The following is an 18,807-nucleotide window of genomic DNA, read 5'->3' on the forward strand; positions in this document are numbered from 1 at the left end:
GGCCCCCCCCCCCCCCCCCAGACATGAAATTTAAAGGATTTTTTTGTTTCACTTTAAGCAATGTTAAAATCACTGCTCTTTTAAAAACTGCATTTTTTTTAAAAGTGTTTTTTTTCATGGATACATGTCCCCCAGGACAGTACCTGAATCCCCATACACTTTTTATGGGCAATAACTTGCCTATAAGGCTTCAAAATGGGGACATTCGATTTTTCCCTTAGACTTACATTGAGTTTGAAGTTCGATTTGGAACTTTTTTCATGTCCGAAAGTTCAAGTTAAAACTGAACACAGGTGTGTTCAGCCCATCACTAATCAGTAGCAATGAGAAAGTTTTAAAATGTTTAAGACAGATTTAGTGTAAGATCACATCTCACATATAGCACACAAGCATATTTAAACACTCATCTGCATGTACTTGTAAGAGTATGAAAATAGAGGCTGTTAGTACAATGTCTATCAATGAGTGAATATCTATTGCTGTGACTTCAATTAGGCTTTAAATGAAAATGCAAACCGTATCATGAAAGCTTTCTTTTTTGCCAGTGTGCCAAGCATTTGTCTTTGCAAAACCCACCAGGGCATTATCCGGGAACCAATGTGAGCACCAGCAAGATAAACTGCCAATAAGATGTAACAATAACATTGAAAGGCTAAGGAGAGTGGGTGGCAAAGCGCCAGTTGGCTTGGCAAACTAAAGTGATTAAAGCTGAACTCCAGGAAGTTATAAAAAAACACATTGATGCAGCTCTCTAACCCTCAATACATAATTTGATTATTTCTTTATTAAATGCCAGTTGTATAAGTACCATAATTTGACTTTGTATCAACCTCTTGCAGGCTACTATACAGTCTGTATGGCAGATCTCAGGGAGAGGATATGAGAAACAGAAAAAGGGGCCAGTCAGATGTGCTGCAATTCAAGTTACCTACTGATAGTAGGAGAAAGAAAACTGAGAGAAACTAAAGAGACTAAGGGGTCTATTCACTAAGCTGCCGTTGGCAGCCGAGTGATAGACCGACCTGAAGAGAAGTGAGCTGTTCGGCTATTCACTTCAGGCGTACATCGGGTGGGAGGACCCGAAGTGCAGGAGGAGTTCGACTCAGCTGATCCAACATCTGGATCGGCTAAGCCGAACCTCCGGCAGGCTACTCGCTACTGTTCGGTCTATTCTTATAGATGCCGAACAGCAGTGAGTGGAGCTAGCTAGTGGCCGGGACGCCCATCTGTCATTACACACCTAGAACACGATGAAGCTACTGTATAGGCAATGCATTGACCTCAGAGCTTATCTGCAAAGGAAGTGCCTTGGACTTTGAATCAATATCTTCAGGAGCCTTCAAAACAGCCATATTTTTTGTTGGTGTGTCAATGTTTCTGGTGGTGGGCTCCATTCTGGCCTTCAGTCTTTTCTTCTTCTTCAATTCAGCAAGAGTGTAAAAGGTCTGTCATGGATGCAGCTGGCTGCAGGTAAATTCTGACACTGTTTATGTTGGCCTGGTACCAAGGACAGTGTTTTCATTATTTTCATCAATTCCTTACTGCAATTCTGTTTTGTCAGCCTGTTTTGTCATTACACACAGAACCCGGCCGTGATATTACAGGGTTCTCAGTGTAATGACAGAACGGCGTCCCTGGTTACCTGGTAACCAGGGACACTGATCTGTCTCTGCAAGTGGCCGGAGCCAGCCGTGACATGTTGCCAGCTTCGACTTTCACCTGGGCTCAGTCGAGCCGAAGCATATGCCTTCGGCTCGACTGAGCCGCTTGGCCAACTTCGGGAGCTGTACGGGCTATAGGGAATAGCCCATACAGCAGCCCTTCAGTTCTACTGAAGCTATGGGTAGAGCCTGTGGCAGTTTTGTGAATAACCCCCTAAGTATATGAGTATAAACAATAGGATCTTGTTGATTCTGTACTACACAGCTACACTGTTAAATGGTGATACCCGATACAATATAATCCACTTACCAATAACTTTTCCTTAATTTAAATTAAGATAGTTTTACATGTTGAAAGATGTTTCTGATATAGTATACCCCTGTGCATCTATTTACTGTAATTTCTTAAAATTACAGTTTTATTATTATTCCATTTTATGGTGATATAATAATAAAACTTTTATTGCCATTATTAATGTCACAATTTATCGATACAATATAAAACTCCTATTAAAGAATACAATAAAGTTGGGTAATTGGATATGTAGCAGAATAAAAAAAAAGAGGATGAAAAAGCAAATTAATAAAGCTTTACCTTGTTTATAGTATAAAAGGAAGCATTAGTCGCAACAGCATAACACATTAATGCTATTAGGGAATTTGTTAGTGTCACTGCATGTACCAACAGTCACTTTATCTGTTACACTGGGTTTCAAAGCACGGTTTCTCTCCATACAAATGAAGCGGTTTGTCAGTGCTAGAGCAGGATGATGTGGTAATCACTTTGAGATGGTGTTAAGGAACTATGTTAATGACTTTATAAACTAAGCAGTTTGTTTGCATGCATTAACTGCCATTTAATGTATTATAAAATCATACATTACTTTGCAGATCATTTTAGTATATTTGTGGCACTCTCCCTTGATGATTCTTCATACATTAATGTTTAATGGATATCTATTGTCTCCATGAAAACAAATGTGCATTTGTAAAGATTAAGAGGTAAACCATTTACTGTAAATAAAGTTATTAAGGAATGTAAAGGCACTTTTTAACTGGATTTTAACTGAAGCCTATTAAAGAGCCATCTGGGACCCAAAGGTGTGGAAGGCTTTCTGCATCAGACAAATTATATTAGAAATTAATTTAAAGTAGAACTATAGTAAAACAAAATAAAAATAGCATAGCAAAGTGATATGTATTTAAAATCATAGTGCCTTATTTTTATGTAAAAAAAACTTCTTGTTTATTTAAGAAATACCTGGTGATCCTACCAGTAACATGTGCTTCCTCTAACAGGGTGAAAACTCTAAATTCCTTGCAGTTATTAAAAAAACTGCAGCATTCTGAGACGCTGATGTAGACATTAGAACTACAGGTATGCATGATTATATACACTGTGTCATTGTTGATAACCCAGTTGTTATTGCATAAGTTGCCCTGAGTCAGTGGGAAGTGACTCCCAACCCTGGTGCTCTGAATAGGTCTTAAATCCCTGTGTGATGTCAGAGAGCAAAAAATAATTAAGAACATTTCAGCACAAGGTAAGTAAAAAAACATATTGGGATACACATACAGGGGATGGGGGTAAAAGAAATATGATAGAGGGTCTCTAAAGTGAATGTTTGGTTCATAATGTAACAAAATTCAGTGCAAAAAAATACCCCTTGTCAAAATCTGGTCTCTGATTGCTTTCCTTATACCTTTGTTGGTGTGAAGTGTATATCAAAGTATATATATTTTTTTAGAAGAGGAAATAACAGACATAAAATCAATGTAGACAGCTGAAAACACTCTCATTGGGTATTCTTCAGTCTGCACATTCATGCCGTGGCCTCATCAAATTAATATTAAAAAAACAAAAAGACATAAACAGCGCTCTCGGATGGGGGCCCTGAGAATGGAAGGCTAACTAAAAAGCATGCAGCCCTGGGGAACAGGAGGAGAACCTGTGAATGTAAAGCAACAAAGGGACACAAAGGGCGCAAAGGCAATGAAGCACTAGCTAACTTTACAGACCGTGATAGGAAAATAACTGTATAAGCACTTATATATAGATCCTGGGACCAGAGGATGGACGACCTGTATGGAGGATCGGGACACCCGTGGTGTGTGCCCGAATCTGGCTGGTGTACTGCCTGGAGACGTACGTCCACATGGGGAGAGAAAGCTGTGAGCGAGGGGGGTGGAAGCCTTTTAATACATGCCTCTGTCCAGAAACCCTGTTCTTAGCTCTAAACCGCGATATTGCCGCTTATCGCTTCTGGCTCAGCCCACCTGTCACTTCTAAACCGGCAGTTTCCCGCCACCGTCATAACGTTCTATCTGAGCTTGAAAAAGAGGTGACACCTCGAAACGCGTTGCTCTCCTTCTATAACAACCTTTATCCCATCACAGACGGACGGACTGCCGACATTTCCATACACCGGCTCCCGCACACTGCCCCGGTCTGTTCTGACAGAGACCGAGCACCAGTATTTACAGCCGCGGCAGCAGCAGCTCAGCCTGCACCCGACTACCGCCGGGTCTCCCTCACACCGCTCAGTTCCCGCACTCACCTAGCGGTGCCACGGACTGAGTCCCTCCTGAGACCCTCCTCGCTCACAACTTTCTCTCCCCATGTGGACGTACGTCTCCAGGCAGTACACCAGCCAGATTCGGGCACACACCACGGGTGTCCCGATTCTCCATACAGGCCGTCCATCCTCTGGTCCCAGGATCTATATGTAAGTGCTTATACAGTTATTTTCCTATCACGGTCTGTAAAGTTAGCTAGTGCTTCATTGCCTTTGCGCCCTTTGTGTCCCTTTGTTGCTTAAATTAATATTAAACTCTCAAACGTTTTTTAATAATACATCCAGATCAAACAAATATACATTGCCCAGCAAAGCATTTCTTTATGTTTTTGCTCAAGTATTTACAATCATTATGTTTTAGAACATCTGGATACAACTATTTCAGCTCTGCTCCCATAGCCTCCAGCAGCTGTCCATCTACTAGCTTGGAGAAGGGAGGAGAGAGGAAGAAAGTGTGAGGAGCAGTGATCAGAGAAGTGGCTTGCCTTGCTATGTATCACTCTATCCATAGGAATGAATAGGCAGCAGTGTGTATATGCATGCTGCTGGGCCCTGCTCTCCAATTTTAAACTATTTTTCTTTATTCACGCTTCTTCCACAGAGTAGGGAAGATCTAGTGACAGGCAAGGCACACTGTGGGGCAGTGTAGGTGAGGAGAGCAGTCAAATGTCTTATAAATGCCTGTGATCCATGGCTATTCAGCCACTGGTTATAGCTATTCATGATTCAGCAGAGCCTAGGGGACCCGCCTGCTATAGCTTTAGTGACTATAACCTATAGTCTAAAGAAATACCAAGGATGTTAAGGCTATTGAGGCAGCCAGCTGTAAGCAGTTCTGTTCTATTGTAACCCCAGTGTACATGGCAGTAAAAGGGTGAAAGTGCATCTAAACGTAAAACCAGAAAGTAAATAAATTGCTGCTGATCACTCTTTAGATGAGGTGGCTACATTAGCTTTCTTTATTTTACAAGGACAAAGGTGGCTACACTCATTTCTCCACCGTACCTACTGAGTGAACCATATCTCCCACCAAAGTTCCCTACTAATATGTCTGCCTTTCTTCATCTGCCTTTGTTCATTTCCATTACATGAAGATTGATGGTATTAGTACAGTAATTTATAACAAATAAATATGATTGTGTTTCCTTTTTTTTAGCTCACAGGACATGACCAACCGCTCAGTGTCTGCAACATGCCTCTGCCAATACCTCCACTGGCATCCAATAGCCCAAATGATAAAATTCAAAATATTAACAACGACTTACAAGGCCATCCACAACTCAACTCCTCCCATGCTCGCCTCCAGGACTTCACTAGAGTATCTCCCCTCCTCTGGAACTCTTTACCCCAACCTGTCTATCTCCCACTCTGACTTCCTTTAGGCGGTCCCTTAAGACTCATCTCTTCAGGGAAGCCTATCCCACCTCAACCTAACCACTCAACCATCACATTCTCAAACAATTCATCCCCTCACAGCTACCTCCTCATGTATCATTTCCCCCTCCCTTTTAGATTGTAAGCCCCCAGGGGCAGGGCCCCTCCTTACCATCTTCTCTTGAATTGTAGTGTGATTGTAATGTCTTCCTTATATTCTAAAGCACTGCGCAAACTGTTGGCGCTATATTAATCCTGTATTATAATAATAATAATGATGACAAGGATACTGCACTTCAGGTATTTTCTGTACTTGCTAAAATGGTCTTCGAAAAAAGAAAATCAGCCACCATCTAAGAATTGGAAAACTGTAATATATAAATTATTTGCTAATATTTGGTCCTGTTGCTCAACAATAGCAGGAACTAATCTACTATAACCCGTATTCAGTCCTCCACAGAGATCCTGAATAAAAAGATATTCTAAATAAGAAATATAACAGAATATAACAGATAATAACTGCAAACAAGATAAAAATAGCTGCATGAGTTAATTAACTGTGTATGTTATTTGAGCAATCAGTATCTAACCAATACATTCTATTCACACAAATACATATCACTTGGGTGTTCAACTGTTATTTCTTTGCATGAAATACTTTATTATTGCAATCATTTATTTCTCATGAACCTCTTTTCTTACAGAACATTATTTAATCTTCCGATTAACTTAACTTTCTGATTCCTCATATAACATTATCCCTGTCAGAATATAGCAATATTGTAAGGTGTGAAAACCTGTGCAATGATTTTTCTGAATTAACTTTATGAAGCACATTATTGCAAAAACTGACAATACAATATCAAAGAACGATGTATAATTTTTAACTGCACACATTTACTAAAGCAGTAGAGACAGTTTGTCTAGCAAAGGTCATGTTTACACAGCAAAGATAATGTTAATAAATAAGGTGAATCTGTGTTTTTTTTATTAATTACACTCCTTATTTATTTAAAGTGAACACATGTTTATCCCTGATGTGTCGGTAGGGTAGGGTTCATTTCTGTGAGTAATTATGGTAGGCATCATGGCTAGTTTGAGGTCCAAAGCATCTCTCTCCGGGAGTCATGTCTGTGAGAATCTTGCAAAGCCTCATGGGATTCGTAGTTCCACCACAGCTGTGGGGCCGCAGTTTGGACATCCCTGATATATACTGTAAGGTAAGGTAAAGATAATTTTGTATTCTTTTAATTTATTTAGTTCATTTTTTCGGGATGAGCAAACAGAAGGAAAACACTGAGATTATTTCAGTGGCATTTTGATAAATTTACTGAAAACAGAGACTGACTTTTAGTTTTTATGTTTGCTCTGTATTTTTCCTTCATTTTTGATTAACTACACTTAGAAGTGTAAGACTGACAACCCAGAATTTATAGACTTTTTAACATATCTGTCCAAAGTAATGTAATGACTAGATTTAGAATATGTGAACAATATGAAAAGAAGATATACCATTATACCTGCTGTGCACAGAAAAACAAATTGGACTGTACACAGTGGAAGGTGTATTTAAAGCAAATTTAATCTCTGAAATATGAATATAGTAAAGTATATACTCTGCTTAAACTAAAAAATCACCACCACTGTACATCTTGTCTTGGTGCTTATGTGAGTCACACATATCCCTTCCCCACAAGCCATTGGGTAGCACCTCTATAATAAATATACAGCTTTGCAGCTTCCTGTGTCAACTCTCCTCTTATAGCCACTGTTTATGTGGCTATGAGATAGCATCAGTACCCCTACTTGTAGCCCAGTTTCTGCTGCACAAGGGGTTATGAGACAATAAAGCAAAGACAGATTTAAGTAATTATACTTTAAGCGTTGAAAAAAATGAATTTAAAGTGTAACTTCTGTTAAAATCTTTAAAAGTTTAGGATGGAGGGGTAAAGGTGTGTTGTGTCGCTGTTGAGTAGATATCCCTTATATCCTTTACACATGTTATCAAGAACATTTTGGCTAGAGTTCTTCTTGTTTTCAAAAATATATATATAACTAAAAGTAACACTGTGTTGCATATATCCCTGCAGTTCTTTTTAAAATGAGGCAGAATTTAGTCCCTGCACACTTGCTAGTTGGGTCCCCTAGTCCCCCATGACCATTCAAGGACAGAGTGTTTTGTATAGCTTGACAGATGGCCACTAGTAATTGGAGGTATATTGGCCAAATACTCTTATAACATTATAATGAAAGCTTTATGTTGACTTAAAAGAAGAACCCATAACAGTTGTGCCCGGTGTCCTTCTACATACCCGGAACCCAAGATGAAATCTGAAGGATGAACAACCAGACACACCACTTCACTTAAGTCAATGGAGCCCTCTGGCACAGTGTTATTTTCATCCTCATAATAGTTCAGTAGACTGTTCTCTATGGTGCACCACCACTTTGTCATATCTATTATCAAAAAAATAAAAACAATACAGAACACAGGATTGTGATAATGTAGAGCAAGACATACTACAGTATATTCTTAAATAATAAAATGATTCCCTTTCCCTCCTTTAATCTAAGACACTACATTCCTAAGTACATAGAATCCTAGCAAACCACACAAATGGGACTGTCAGGGTGCCTGAAATATGTCAAACACAGAATTTCTTTATTTATTCCACTATTATAGGTGGAAAGTTATTTCTTTAAAAGCCAAAATATACAAGATTATACAAAAAATGGACATAACTAGTGACATATTATAATAACATATTATATATCATTCCATATACAAACTCACTACAATTACCTCCATATAGCCTTTATACACTGTAACAGTACAAACTCATATTCAGTATATGCTTGTAGTCAATATTGGCACTGTAGTTCTTATTTACATGTTTCTGAGAACTTCATCTATTTCTCAGAATATATTGAATGATTTCTGAAAATGCCAGAATATATCTAATTAATTATATAATTTTATAATTTATATTTATGTAATAATATATAATAATAGTATCATTTCTTACAGTTGACTAATAGGAAAATCTCCATTACCTTGAAACACAACCCAAACACAATTAAAACATATGATGGGTATGAAATAATTAGAGATGTCCACTGTTGAAGATGCACCCAGATTTCAGTAACACCCTCTAGCCACTAACACCTAGAACAGGAATTTAGAGTCTATAATTTAAATAAAAAATTAGGCTCTAGACTTACATATTTCCACTACTTTACAGAGTGATATTACTAGACATCCTCAAATATACCTTAGGGAGTGCAAGGTTTGGAGGGCTAATCAGCTAGTTTCCATCCTAGGAGTTCTGTTTCAAGGTAATGGAGATTATTTTATTAATCGATCGTGAGAAGTGATACTGTTTGAATTGGAAAAAAATAAAATTGTGTAAAAATTATTGCAGACTCTTTCGTCCATAGCTAGATAAGTTGTTCTACTTGCATGTGGTGTGATTTTATCCTCTGCAGTCATAATTTATCCCCTGCAGATAATAATTTTGTCCCTCTTTTATGTGACTCCACATCTGTGTAAGTCAGTAGCTGATTTGTACTGTTAAAATGTGAAATTATTGTTAATGTTAATTTTGTTTGTAATAGTATATGCAAATTAAATATATTTTGACATTTTCAGAAATCGTTCCATATGTTCTGAGGAAGTAGACTTAGTTCTATGAAACGCGTCAATAAGAGCCACAAATCCACTATTGACCACAAGCATATTCTGAATATGGCTTGCACCATTACACTGTATAGAAGCTATATCATTTTGGTGAGTGTGCATATGGAATGATGTATAGTATGTCACTACTGTCATTTTTTTTGTATAATCTTGTAGACCTTGGTTTTTAAATAAATTATTTTAACATACAATGATGGAAGAAATTATGTGGTTTACCTTTTATGAAAATCCCATCTGTGTGGTTTAGCATTCTATATACAATGGATGCTTATAAAAAACCATTGAAAATAAACTAGACTTTAATTGTTCAATTTAATAACTGGGGATTCCAAAATGTTAAATGGTATATTAGGGACTATTGCTTTCCATCTCAGGGTTCTCAAGGTTGCCAGCTGTTCTCTAAGTCTGGTCTCAGCATTAGCTTCTGCTGTACATGTGGGGTTCTGGAAAACAGGTATAAAACGCCACTGGAAATTCTGCAGTAGGTCAACTATTTTGTATGTAGGAGTGATATAAAAGGAAACTGGGGGGTAAACTTACAAAAAAAAAGGAGAGAGTATATATTTTGCTTGGCTAATAAAGTGCAACTGTGTTCTGTTCAATCCTATGCAAGTCAAACTCCAATTTTGCTTTCCATTCATTTGAACATTATTGGTTATTCACAGCTTCTATTTATTTTAGGGATGCACCGATATATCGGCCGCCGAAACTGCCATTTTCCTGCCGATACATCGGTGCATCCCAGGTTTCTTTCCTCCCCACTGGGCGCTGCTCAGTGTCCCAGCTGGGAGGAGAGAAACTGTGATAGCCGGCTAAGCGCTGCGGAAGGAGAGCGTTGTGAGCGGCCGGCGTCTCCTCCCACACAGCTTAGCTTCCTATCACAGTCCGGCAGAGCGGTGTGTGGGCAGAGACAGCGCTGTCACAGGAGGCTTGGCTCTCCTTCCTACACGGCTCAATCAGCCTCCTATGACAGCGTGTCAGAGAGAAGAGATAGAGAAGAGCAATGTACACACACTCATCTGTCAGTGATCTATGATCAAAATAAAAAAAAATTTTTTAATGTTTATAATACAAATTAAATATTTAAAAACTTTGAAAAAATTAAAATAAAAAACATTTTCGGCTTCGGTTTCGGCCTGACAATATTTTTTATTTCGGTTTCGGTTTTAAAATTTCCATTTCGGTGCACCTCTACTTTATTTACCTTGCAATGGGAATATTCCCTACTCCTTTAGAAAAGCAACCTCTCTAAGTAAAGCTTTAGTTGACACATCAGGGTGAATATTCTTACTGAAGTTACAACTATTTATTTATTTCCGATTATGTGACAATTTAGTAGCATGTGTTTAATTTATGTATATTTGTTATAGTTACATAAGGACTAAGCAAACAAATCACCTTCTTGTATCTTCCTGCTGGCAGACAACTTAGAAGAACTTGAAGATGTTTTATATAAAAAGCCACAATAGAACAGATTCTGATTCTTTACAGTCTGGCTGTCTGTAGTTTGGTAATCTGTAAAATTAAAAATGAAAGGTCAATCCTAAAGTTAATTGCTATAGTTGCTTATTGGGCTGTATTGTGTTACCTTATTTAGGCAAAACTAAATTAATCACATGATCTAGTACTGCAGCAACACTGTTCACATGTTTCATGGGCTATGCCACAAGATCCAGGACAATCTACCCTATGCATTTTCATGTTTTTCAGCAACGTTTGTGAAAGCTGCTGCTACTGTAGAAGATCAGGAAGGAGAATTTTTGGTTAAAAAGCAAACAAAACTTCAGACAACTGGGCGCAAAAACATATCATTGTTCACAATTACCTGGTCAACACAAGGTCTGAATACAGTTCTTGGTGGCAGAATAAAAACCTACCCTTTGTAAGAAATATTGAGAGAAAAATAATAGGGGAAGTAGTGGAGACATCTGAGCCTTAACGTTTCAGCTGACCATCAACAGCATATTTAAAATGTCTGGGCAAAACTTAAAAAGCATATTAGATCGCATAATACATGACATATTCCCCACGCTTCATTCATTACAATGCTGCAAGTATGGAAAAATACCTCTTGATCTGCTAGAAATCCAGTGTGCTCCCTAAACCCTGTTGCAGCTAACAACACAGTGGCTCTGATGCATTGAATCCCAAGCAGTGTTGTTAGGTCTGCTCAGTTTCCAAGTTTGGACTATAGCATCCCCCTATCTCCACATGTCCATAATATAAAGGGGAGATTTTTAAAGTCCAGCAGGGAGAACTCAGACAGGGCTAACACTGCTTGATATTTCAGTACAGCAGAGGCAGTATTGTCACCTCACTACATAAAGTTCGGATCTAATTGTATTTCTGGCGGGATCAAGTATTTTTCTGTACGTACAGACTTTTTAAAGAGACAAAACATGGGGAAATTGTAAGTTTTGTAGAGATGCACTGAATATATTTTTTGCATACACTTTTTGTATATTGTAAATAGTCAAAAAATATTTTCTAAATTGATTTAAAAAATACTCAAAGTTTTATGGTATGAAACTGACATAGATTTCATGCTCAGATATTATTCTAAATAATATAAAATTGAAGGATGTGTCTACCTGATAATCTGTTATGATGTAGAAACTCCATTTGTAAACGCTGTCCAGCCATCTTTGCTAGAAGGTATGGAGTGCTGTGGACTGAATCTCCGGTTGTACACATGACATCTGCTCCACTAAAAACCAAGATCATTGTTTCCAGCACATCAGCTTTGGTTACTGCGGCACATAAAGCCTAAGTGATTTTAAAACAGGGAAGAAAAGGGTAAGAGAAAAGAATGGATCTTTTATCACAATAAAGAGCTTAGATTTAATGCTTAAACATAAACTCTACCCAGATATAAGACACAAATAAATGCTGTTCTGTAATCATGAATACATCATTATATATTTTTTAAATGCAAAAAGTGAATGTATATGTATTTGACCTGTATCAGAGGCTGTATCAACCTCCTACAGTCCCTGTACAGCCGGACTGGAGTGTGTGAGGAAGAAGCAGAACAAGGAGCCAATCAGTTTATGTGCTGACCAGAAGCATGGTGATAGGAAAAGAAAGAAGGGTGACAGAGAGATGAGCTCATCACTGATATCCATCTAATTTCACTGCTCAGTCATAGGCTGGAGTGGGTCTAGTAGGACTCAGAATCATAAAAATGATTTTGCGCCTACAAAGTGGTAGGAATGTTGTGTATATTACATTTACAATCGCTAAAAAAACAATTTTAATTCTAGATTGTATTGCAATAAGACACTATACAGTAGGTGTTCTTAAAAAAATTGGTTTATTGCAACATATCATTGCACATCTTCAATCATCAGTTTCCTTTGTGGCTTTCACCATTTAGTCACATGATATCTCAGAGCCACAGAGGAAGATTGTGCTGGTCCCACTCTGATATCTGAATGGTGAAGTTCATCCACTGAGAGCTATCAGCCCAACATATTTTCTTAGTACTGGCCCTGTGGGAAAATTACCCCCTTTCCTCCAGCCCACTTCGCTCCTAGATACCAATAACACAGGCAAGAATTTTTGGGTGCATATTATACATAAATAATGTATAGTATGTCCTAAGGTTGCAATGTTTTTATCATTTTTTTTGGCAGTTTAACCTCCCTGGCGGTATGATTTTAAATTTTTTTCATGTCATTTTTTGGTCTATTTTTTTTCGAATGTTTTTCGTCTTTGTCGTTTTTTTCATTTTTTAAAATGTATTTTTTAAAATATCCCGCCGGTTCCGCCCCCCTGCGACGCGTACGCAGCCGGCATCGGCCGCAGAACACAGCGCGGCTCGAGGGACAAGGTAAGTAAGTGCTATGCAGCTTTCCCGAGTGAAGCTCGGGGTTACCGCTTATGGTATGCAAAAGTAACCCCGAGCTACACTCGGGAATACCGCCAGGGAAGTTAAGAAAATTATAGTTGTAGCTTAAAACAGAAAAGTAAATCAGAAAAATAAAGCATATCTAAACCCAAAAATCAAAAATGCATTATTTTGCGGCTTATGATTTCTTGATAATGTTGTGGTAGATTTTGTTTCATTTTTTTCAAGCTTCTTTCCTTTAATCATGTGAATAACACAATTCCTATTTCTGGGTGACTATACTTACTCCCACTGTATCTGTTGAGGGAGCCAAGGTTGCCACCCAGGCTGGACTTTTAGTTACATGGGGCAGTGAGGGTACTAGTAGTTCACAAAAAAAATTGTTGTTTTATACTTTTAGTTCATCTCTGAGGAAGTGACAGGGACACTGCATTTCCAGCAAGAACAACATGCCATACTTGATGAAAATGATCAACACCTCCTGCTTTAGGTATAAACAGGATACTGGGTGGATATATTGATTGTATGTATTGTTTCTTTACAACTGCCACATTCCAACCATTTTATAATGCTGTTTTCTGTTTTGCTAAATTCCATGGCTATGTTTAAAGTGCATGCCAGATCTGTCTGTGCTAAGGCATTTTATGATGACAGTTCATACCCTTCATGAACTGTAAGTCACTTTCTTTTGTTCTTAACATTTTTCTTTTTTTTGTTGTTGTTCTGTAAAACAAACTATTGAAAAACTAATAACTTTGCTTGTTTCCAATAAAAATGTCTTGATGAAAAAAAATAAGAAAATGTTCTTAGCCTAAAAAGAGAACACTAATGCAACCACCACATCTAAGGACTGGTAAGATGCAATATATTACAGTATTGTTCTTAGTTATCCTTTAATAGCATTGCACTACAAAATAGAGTATGTAACAATTACATGTTATATTATTTTTTTTAGAGTACTGTATATCTTTTTTTCTTTCTTTTAGTTTTGCATAGAACAGGGAATGATTAAAGCCCATATCCAGATTTTTTTTACTGTTTATGTGCTGGGGAGATTTCCTTTCACTTCACAATTTGGAGACAAATCAACAAGTGCAGAAAATCTCCCTTAAGGAAATCCTCTCTTAGTTGTTACTGGAAAAAGTTTAGCCTTAGATACACTTTAAGGACTAGGTCAGTTCATGTACGGTTAACACATATATCTGTCTAGTAGACTTATCCAGGAAGCTACTGCAAAGAGTTATGATGATGTGCTAAGTGCAATCTAGCTACATGCTATGATATATATTATACTTTGCACATCTTTATTGCTCCTTGCACTTACTTCCTGAATAAAGCTATTAGCGTGCACCTGTGGACAAATAACTCCTACTACCATTAGAGACACAGTTAAACATAAGCAGCTGGGTGACATAAATCTGTGCAATTTTGTAAATGTTTGTAAATGAACTACAAACAAAGTTAGTGTTATGTTATGTTTTTGACACTTACGCACCTCGTTTAGCTGTTGTGGAGATAAGTCAGGAGAACGTATATTTTTAAATCTTCCCTCTTTATATTTTTGCGTGACAAACAACCTTCTCTGATTAATACTGGAGGTCACAGGAAGCGTGTTTTCGGGCAAAAGATTTGCTTCCCAGAAGCTATTAACTTTTTCATTTCCCAGAACAATGAAAAGCTACCAAAAGAAAACACAAACAAACACAAAGATAATGAAAGCATTTGTTATACTGTATGTTTCAGGGTTTTGCACCTCTGCTTTTCTGCAATGATGAAAGGTTGACTGAATTTTATGATCTAACTTTAGCAGATCGAGCAACATTGTACTACCCATCACATCATCACATGCCAGATGTGTTTTAATAACTAGAGTGGACCTCATTAGTTAGTACCATAGCTGACCTTTCTGAGAGTGTTATTTACACCTGTACTCGGATCCCATTGATTGTAACCCCATACAACTAAATAAAGAACACATTTTTTTTTACATTCAATCATGAATGCAATTAGGTACCATAAGTAGTCAATATTTTTTAAAGTGATTAAGTTCTGTGCCCATGCAAGGCAGCTGAGAGTGAAGAAAAATACTGAGCAGCTTGGTATTTGGGAAGCATGTGATTCCACTCCTTTCCTTCCGTGCAACAGCTCTGATGCTTGCTAATTGGCTGCTCAGGTACCAGCTAAAAAGGTGTGGGGATCGAATCCATATCCTTGTGTAAGCCTGACTTGGAGCTTACACAGGGCTGCCTCTTGTCACTCTCGCATGCAAGCAGAGTAGTGTGGGAGAAAAATAAATTATAAGCTGCAGCAGGAATTGACATTACAAAGAACCTACTTTTTGTTGCCCTTTGTCTGACATTTAAACATTCCCCAACACCTTCCCTTGGCAACCTCTAATACGTTAATTCACTTTACCTGCTCACATCCAACACTCCAATCACCACTATGGCCCCTGTAAAGTTCTTTGCAAAAATGTACTTTTCCTCAAAAGTCAGTTCTTGCACATGTTTAGGACAACCCTAATTCTGCATCGCTCAAGCACCAAGTGCAGTGGGTCATAATTTACAAAGGGACTGGTGCAACTAATTGGTACATTTGGAGGTTAGTACAGGAACTGGAAAGTGGGAGGGAGAGTTTAAAGTAGATGTGTAGCATGGTTATGCAGAGAAATGTTCAGATATTCCTAACATGCAGTATATAAGCATTAAAAGGGCACACTGTCCTCTGTAGCTGCATGCACTATGGTAAAAAACTCGTTAAAGTTTACAGAAGAAAGCACTTTCTCTTTTATATCAGCAGCTTAGCTCATTTGACTCTCCCTTCCCAGCAATGAGTTGACAGCCTGCCAATTTCTATTGTTAACAAAGAACAGGTCCACTGGGAGGTGGATAGCTTCTTGCTTCTGCTGTTGTTGAGCTTGCTGGCTATATGCTATACTATTGCTGCAGAATATCTTTAGCTTCACCAAAACTAAGGTGGTTAGTCACAAAGCTAGCCGAAGGATCAGCCGTAGAACCGATGGGCTGCTGTATAGGCTATTCACTATAGCCCGTACAGCTCCTGAAGCTTGTTGAGCAGCTCAGTTGAGCCGAAGGCATATGCTTCAGCTTGATTGAGCCAAAGTGAAACCCGAAGTGGGCCGAGCCTCGCAACTGACAGCTGGGTGGAGCAAGCCGTAATCACACGGATGGCTCTGGCCAGTTGCACTGGGGTAACCAGGGGACGCTGAACTGTCATTACAATGAGAACTCGGCAGAGCTGGCCGTGATATCAAGGCTGGCTCCACCGAGATCTCATTGTAATGACAGTTCAGCATCCCCTGGTTGCCCTCGGGCAGCTCAGTGACCGCCAACCTCGCCTGCACACTGAGCATGAGAAGCAGTCACAGCTGCAGCCAGGCTCTACTCATACTGCACCTAGCAGCAGGCATCCATAGCACAGCCTGCCAGTTCCGGGAACGTGGTGCCTTGCCTACCCCCAGGGCAGGGGACCGCATGCAGCCCGGTCCATGGCCCCAATCCATCAGTGCCGTCTCTCCATTCATCACCATCCTCCTAGTGACACCAACATCATCCCGGCGTGGAAACTCGGAGCTCCGTCTGACCCCCCGGGGAGGAAGGGGGGTAGAAGGTGACACGCCTGGCCGCCTCCTTCTGGGCTGAGCTCGGGGCACACACAGGTAGATGAGGCCGTGTGTATTCGCTGTTCTGCTACCTGCTGACAGAAAGTGTCGGCGGAGCCGCTGCAGGAAGTCTCCGCCCCCTCCTCCCCCCAGTCAGAGAATGCAGCTCTGCTGGCTCCCACAATCCCTCTGCAGCCGGGCCAACATATTGCAGCTACCCAGGCCTGATGTGTGATCTCTGCATGTGGGTGGCTTGTGGGATGTGGGAGATCCGCCGGGACAGACACTGCGCCAGTTCAGCGTCCCCTGGTTACCCTGGTTACAATGAGAGTGCAGCGGAGCCAGTCATGATATCAAGGCCAGCTCTGCTGAGCTCTCATGACAGTTCAGCGTCCCCTGGTTACCTGGTAACCAGGGAATGCTGAACTGTCATGACAATGAGAGCTCAGTGGAGCCGGCAGTGATATCACCGCCGGCTCCGCCGAGCTCTCATTGTAATGACAGCGGGTCCCGGCCAATAGGAAACAATTGGGCAGAGCTAGCTGTCACTGCTAGCTGTGCCCAATCATTTTCTACTTATACTTTTTTTTACTGTTTTTCTATTCTGCTCAGTACCACAGAGGTACCGAGCATAATAGCCGTGCCAAATGCAGCTCGGCGGCATTCGGCTAGTCACTCACTGCTGTTCAGCCCCTGTAAGAATAGGCCGAACAGCAGCGAGTAGGCTGCCAGAAGTTCGGCTCAGCTGATCCAGATGTTGGATTGGCTGAGTCAAACTCCTTCTGCACTTCGTGTTGGCCGAATATGCTGATATTTCAGCCAATGTACGGATGAAATCAGCTGTACAAGCCTGAAGTGAATAACCGAACAGCTTTGGCTCACTTCACTTTGGGTCGGTTATTCACACGGCTGCCTTTGGAAGCTTTGTGAATAACCCTGTATGTCATTTGAGGGCAAACCTAAACAATTCAATCAATTTGTATTAAATAAGCCAGGTCCTTGTACTACATAGTTGATGAAAGATCTAAAGGAGATCGTATATTTAGATTGTATAGTCAGCAAAAATATGTAAATATTTCAATCTCTATTGCCTGGCCACAGTTCTACCTTCAGGATTTTTTATTATGTATACCTTAAGTAGAACACTATTTAATAGTTTGGGCATTTGCAGACCAGTCATTACATAGCAACTTGACTGTGAGCCAGACTTTCTAGAGTGCATTCACTATAAATTCTATAGCAAATCCAGTAGGAGGCTTGTGACACAGAAATTCTGATGCATGCTCCAGATAAGTGAACCTTTTGACACATGTTCTCGCAAGATCTGTACGTAATCCAATTAGGGCTAAAGGTGGATGCTGAATGAGTAATTAATCTCTTGCCATTAAATTAAATTGGTAGAAATAAGTGCATGTTTTAAATTCTATTCTGTCGATCGTTGAACAATCAAATAAGACTGGCCTTCAAAATATGAGGATTTGTTCAAAATGCTTTGCTCATTTCACAATTTACTGTGTTTAGTACATACAAAGCTGCTTTTTTCAGTAAGTTTCAGGCCTTTAATGCCCTGCAACAACAATTACCTTGTATACCTTTATCTGCCGCTAGCAGTATCGTATGAATATTCTATGTACCCCAGTACAGTGTATGCCTATGTAATCAGATCATGGGCTTTTCTGTGACCTCAACATTGTTAGCTATTATGACTATATAGGATGCATTAGTTATCATAGTACAGGGAGATGATAAAAAAACCTTAATATATACATTGTTATTTCAGAAAACTTAGAAGGTTATTCACAAAAGGGTGACGAGTTTAGAGAAGGCAGGAGAAGTCAACAATCTAGGCCAAAATAGCAGATTTGGAAACATTCTGCAATCCAGCTCACTTTCCAGCTAAGCTATTTTGTCCTAGATTGTTCACTTCTCCGGCCTTCTCCAAATTCTTTACCCTTTTGTGAATAACCCTGTTAAAATCTAGCAAAACACAATAGAAATGTAAAATACCATTAATAATACCATTAATA

The 18,807-nt window shown here is 39.3% G+C and overlaps 1 protein-coding gene across 1 annotated transcript in view; it reads right to left on the reverse strand.

Annotated features, from left to right (window-relative positions):
- Positions 1-18,807, reverse strand: part of ARAP2 (ArfGAP with RhoGAP domain, ankyrin repeat and PH domain 2) — a 235,860-nt gene that overhangs the window by 132,354 nt on the left and 84,699 nt on the right. The window contains exons 12-15 of the mRNA XM_018561260.1: positions 14,654-14,836; positions 11,900-12,074; positions 10,707-10,823; positions 7,924-8,068 (exon numbers count right to left, since the gene is read on the reverse strand). Of these exons, the coding sequence (XP_018416762.1) occupies positions 7,924-8,068; positions 10,707-10,823; positions 11,900-12,074; positions 14,654-14,836 (620 nt within the window). The remainder of the gene's footprint in view (positions 1-7,923; positions 8,069-10,706; positions 10,824-11,899; positions 12,075-14,653; positions 14,837-18,807) is intronic.

This window comes from Nanorana parkeri, unplaced genomic scaffold, assembly GCF_000935625.1.
Source record: "Nanorana parkeri isolate BGI_ZX_2015 unplaced genomic scaffold, ASM93562v1 scaffold511, whole genome shotgun sequence".
NCBI classification, from domain to species: domain Eukaryota; kingdom Metazoa; phylum Chordata; class Amphibia; order Anura; family Dicroglossidae; genus Nanorana; species Nanorana parkeri.